The sequence below is a fragment of the Pinus tabuliformis genome, chromosome J (genome assembly GCF_031772625.1).
Source record: "Pinus tabuliformis cultivar Carrire ecotype Pingquan chromosome J, CPIR1, whole genome shotgun sequence".
NCBI lineage: Eukaryota > Viridiplantae > Streptophyta > Pinopsida > Pinales > Pinaceae > Pinus > Pinus tabuliformis.
Window position 1 is genome coordinate 1,599,558,249 of NC_142295.1, and position 5,547 is coordinate 1,599,563,795.

The 5,547-nt window shown below is 40.2% G+C and overlaps 1 protein-coding gene across 1 annotated transcript; it reads left to right on the forward strand.

The window, feature by feature from the left end:
* Nucleotides 1-402: 402 nt before the first annotated feature.
* LOC149233595 (uncharacterized) lies at nt 403-4,660 on the forward strand. The gene is made up of 9 exons (XM_089379802.1): nt 403-722; nt 867-1,071; nt 1,326-1,416; nt 1,510-1,655; nt 1,778-2,021; nt 2,145-2,249; nt 2,356-2,538; nt 2,870-3,071; nt 3,178-4,660. The coding sequence occupies exons 1-9, from the start codon at nt 509-511 to the stop codon at nt 3,642-3,644; spliced, it is 1,857 nt and encodes a 618-aa protein (XP_089235928.1). The 5' UTR covers nt 403-508; the 3' UTR covers nt 3,645-4,660.
* Nucleotides 4,661-5,547: the final 887 nt, after the last annotated feature.

The following is a 5,547-nucleotide window of genomic DNA, read 5'->3' on the forward strand; positions in this document are numbered from 1 at the left end:
TCCCCATATCTCCAATGTTAAATGATACGAAGGATACTATTATTAAGTCCGCAGTATTACACAGTTAAATTCCGTTTCGCATTAATTTATTTTCCTCGGTACCAGTCAACGTTCATAATCGTTCACGTGGCTGGTTCCGAGAAACAAATCTACTTTCCGTTTAACGTCGTATTCAATGTCTTTTTCGAAGAGAATATGCCATTAACAAACATATTAGTGCGCCGTTGTGGAGAACACTCATTTCGAATTTAATGCCTTACTAATAACAGTTACTAGGGTTGTCGGCCACTGTTATCCTTTCACTCTTTCACCACTTATCCTCCCTGCGCCTCACTGTGCCTTTGTTCATCTGGGTTATAGGGTTTCATAGTCATAATAATATCGGATGCTCGGGTTGTAGTCGCCAGTGTTGTCTTCACCTCCTTGCAGGCTTGCTCTGCTTATCCTCACTTCGCCTTTGTTCATCTGGGCAGAGTGGTGTATAGAGATCTTCTTTGTGGAGAGCAGAATGGATCCAGGGTGGTATTTGTTGCTGTTTGTTGTGGTTTTTTGCAGGTGCGCAGAAGCCATTGAATATGCTAAGTACAAGGACCCATCTCAGTCCATCACTGCTCGCGTGGATGACTTGCTGGCTCGGATGACTTTGGAAGAGAAGATCGGACAGATGACACAGATTGAAAGAACAGTGGCCACCGCAGATGTTATGAAAAATTACTACATTGGTAACAGACAATCCATTCATTCATTCATTTCAAGTCTTTTCTCTCAAATCTAAAACGTTTTAGCCTGATTGGCATAAAGTTAGATGCAAGGTTAACATGGACTTGGTCTGTTGTTGATTCTGAGATGGTATGGTTGCAATGCAGGGAGTGTACTGAGCGGAGGAGGTAGCGCTCCTGCACCCAAGGCATCTCCGGCCACATGGATGAACATGGTGGATGAGCTCCAGAAGGCTGCCATGTCGACTCGTCTTCAGATCCCTATGATATATGGCATTGATGCTGTGCATGGCCACAACAATGTCTATGGGGCTACTATCTTCCCTCACAATGTAGGGCTTGGAGCTACCAGGCAAGTCCAGTATTAACTTTTCCCTTTTCTCTTGATAGCAATGCTTTAAACTATTGAAGTTGGTTCAGTGATCAGCTAGATGGCATAAAAACCCTTCATCTCTATGCAATAATAGACATTATGCCCTCATTAGGTTGAGAATGCGGGTGCTTAATAAACACTTGTTAGGGTTGATCCCTGAGCTTCCCTGGTTCAAAGTCAAAATCATTTAGGAAGCTTCATTTACAGCTTGTACCGATGTTTTATTGATGCAGGGATCCTGATTTGGCTAGAAGAATAGGAGTTGCTACACCTTTGGAAGTTCGAGCTACTGGCATTCAATACGCATTTGCCCCATGTATTGTTGTAAGAGTCTTGCATTGAGTGTTCTTGATGAACGTTTATTCAAATTGAGAGTAAAGTTTGGATTGCTTAGAGTGTTTTGTTTGGTGTGGACAGGTTTGCAGAGATCCTCGATGGGGGCGCTGCTATGAAAGCTACAACGAGGATCCAAAAATTGTCAAGGCGATGACAGAGATAATCTTTGGCCTGCAGGGGCAGCCTCCTGCCAATTCCACGAAAGGGGTGCCCTTCCTAGCTGGACAGTCAGTTGAAAACCTTGTGTTTTATTCATTTGTCCTTTCCCATAGAACATGAATTTCTTTGATCAATCAATTATGCCACCATTTGGTATTTACACAGTTAGTGATCTATTCATGTCTGTCAGGTCAAATGTTGCAGCCTGTGCTAAACATTTTGTGGGTGATGGCGGAACAACCAAGGGTATCAATGAGAATAATACTGTAATCAGTTATAAAGGATTGGTGCACATCCACATGGCGGCCTATTTTGATGCCATTGCCAAAGGAGTCTCCACCGTTATGGTTTCCTATTCTAGTTGGAATGGCCGGAAGATGCACGCTAACCATTTTCTTGTTTCTCGTGTTCTTAAGAAGCAACTTGGCTTCAAGGTATTATTGATGTGTCTTCTTATCATCGGTCTTGGTTTTGTATTTTTACCTTTTCAAAAATTTATATTATGTAGAACATACAACCGGTTAGTTTAAAATGATGCCTTCTTGTATTGGTCACAGGGCTTTGTTATTTCAGATTGGCAAGGTATTGACAGAATAACTAGCCCACCTGGTGCTAATTACTCTTTGTCAGTTTTTGATGGTGTGAGTGCAGGGATTGACATGGTACTGTATTTCTCTCTCACACTAGACAGTGTTCCAATTTTCAGTAGCCCTGATTAAATAACGTTCATGCCCACCTGACCTTTTCTAATGGAAATCTGTTTGATAGGTGATGGTTCCCTACAATTTCAAAGACTTTATTAACGATCTGTCTTCGCAAGTGAAGAGTGGTTTGATCCCCATGACTAGAATAAATGATGCAGTTAGAAGAATATTGAGAGTAAAATTCACCATGGGGCTATTTGAGCATCCTCTGGGCAATCCGAGCCTAGCCAACCAACTTGGCAGCAAGGTGAACTCTTAAGCGTATGCTGTTTTTTTGTTCATTGAAAGATTATTTTGGTGAATGACTAATACCCATGGTCGCAGGATTTTACCTCTTCTTCCAAGCAGTAGACCACATGTACTGTAGCTTCTGATGTTCTATGGAATTTTGTTTTTCAATATTTTTTTCCTATTCAAACGTTAACAGAAGCTATTATGAGGATGATCTAGATACGCAATAGTGAATGGAAATTTAATTACATAGCTTTCATATGGACAACGCTGTTGGGAGATTGGAGCTTGCGTTGCAATGCTTTGTTTTTATGCCATAAAACACTCACTTTTTTTTAAAATAACAGGAGCACAGGGAGTTGGCAAGAGAAGCTGTTAGGAAATATTTGGTATTGTTGAAAAATGGGAAGTCAGCCAACAAGCCTTTGCTCCCTTTGGAGAAGAATGCTTCCAAGGTTCTTGTTGCAGGGACCCATCCTGATAATCTGGGTTATCAGTGTGGTGGATGGACAATGGAATGGCAAGGATTAAGTGGAAACATAACCGTAGGTGAGTTCCATTACATTTATGTTAGGTCAACCATCATTTATTATCCACTATCACATTAACAGTCAGTTATTCAATTGACCTTTTTAATCTTTTTCTTGTTATTCAGGAACTACAATTCTTGAAGCTATCAAACTAGCTGTCAGCCCCTCTACTGAAGTGGTTTATCAGCAAAATCCAGATGCTAACTATGTCAAAGGACAAGGGTTTTCATATGCCATTGTGGTTGTGGGTGAGGCACCGTACGCAGAAACGTTTGGGGACAATCTTAATTTGACCATTCCCCTAGGTGGAGGGGACACGATTAAGACGGTCTGTGGCTCCTTGAAATGCCTTCTAATCTTGATATCTGGAAGGCCACTTGTTATTGAACCTTATCTTCCATTGGTTGATGCTTTTGTTGCTGCATGGCTTCCTGGCACTGAGGGCCAAGGTGTGACAGATGTTATTTTTGGAGATTATCGTTTTCAAGGTAAACTGCCAAGAACATGGTTCAAGAGTGTTGATCAGCTGCCTATGAACGTAGGGGACCAGCACTATGATCCCCTGTTTCCCTTGGGTTTCGGATTGGTCTGAAGATGGGGGGCAAGCACTATATCATTTGTTTCCCTTGGGTTTTGGATTGATCTGAATGTCGGGGACTAGCACTATGATCCCCTGTTTTCCTTGAGTTTTCGATTGACCACAACAGTAGCTGAAAATCCAAGGGGGAGTAATTTAGGCTCATCTCTTATTTAAAAGAATGAATGCATTTTCTACCAAATTATGCTGGGTTGTGACAGATGTTACAGGGGAGTTGCCAAGAAAATGGTTCAAGAGTGTTGATCAACTGCATATGAATGTATGGGACAAGCACACTATGATCCCCTGTTTCCAAAAGTCAAGAAAATCAAGAGTAATTTAGGCTTGCCCATTTCTTATTTAAATGAATGAATGAATTTTGTAGCAAATTGTCATTATTAAAGCACCTTGACTCTGTATTATTAGAAGGTTCATTTCAATCACTTAGGAGCAGAAGCAGGGAGTTGATTTTGATAAAAGTTACACAGGTATGTAACACATATGTAAAATGCAGAAGAACCTGAAAAGCTACGGCATCTATACATCACATTCAGACTCCTCCGTTGTCTCTGTCATACATTATAGAAGTGTCAGAATATAGATCCTCGTTAAGTGCATGTGAGACACCGTTTTTCTGTATAAAAAGCTAGAAATCTAATTTCAGTATTCGGAACATAACCAAATACATCATAATAACATTTACTATATTATGACATCAGAACATACCCTCTTAATGAAATAAGTGTTTGCATCCCACGAACATCTTTGAACTTGTTGAATTTTTTTCTTCCGACCTGCCTTAGTGGAGGGATTTCTTGTCTGATCAACACTAGGAGAATATTTTGGCACTATCTTTGCCTCAAGAGTGGGAAGCTGCCAAGAACATGCTTCAAGAGTGTTGATCAACTGCATATGAATGTATGGGACAAGCACACTAAGATCCCCCGTTTCCTTTGGGTTTCGACTGACCACCACAGTAGCTGAAATCAAGGGTAATTTAGGCTTGCCCATTTCTTATTTAAATGAATGAATGAATTTTGTAGCAAATCGTCATTATTAAAGCACCTTGACTCTGTATTATTAGAAGGTTCATTTCAAGCAATTAGGAGCAGAAACAGGGAGTTGATTTTGATAAAAGTTACACAGGTATGTAACGCATATATAAAATGACATATATAAGCTACGGCATCTATACATCACATTCAGACTCCTCCATTATCTCTGTCATACATTATAGAAGTGTCAGAATATAGATCCTCGTTAAGTACATGTGAGATACCGTTTTTCTGTATAAAAACCTAGAAATCTAATTTCTGTATTCGGATCATAACCAAATACATCATAATAACATTTACTATATTATGACATCAGAACATACACTCTTAATGAAATAGGTGTTTGCATCCCACGAGCATCTTTGAACTAGTTGAATTTTTTTCTTCCGAACCTGGCCTAGTGGAGGGATTTCTTGTCTGATCAACACTAGGAGAATATTTTGGCACTATCTTTGCCTCCACCAAACTCCTGATGAAGTGGTGCTTTTGTATAAATATTCTTGGCCGAAATGTGGGATTTTTCTGATAGTGTTTTGTTTTTGTTTCTTGATGAGAGAAATCACTCTCTTAGCCAATGGCCAGAATGAGGGTCAATACAACTAGCCATTACAACAATATTTTTGGTCATCATCACTAGCAAGAAATTGCACCTTTCACCTCGGTGGGGAGATAACAACCATTCTGCCCAACCATCTAAAACAACCCCAATCAACAGGATAATTTGATTGCACTCCAATTATCAATATTAGAAGGTGGGTGGAACTTGCCTGTGGGAAATCCCACAAATCTGTCAGTAGCTGTTGCAACTATGTCATTTCAGAAGCTGCACCTGTTGTTGCAACGAGCTTTCCGTGGATGACATC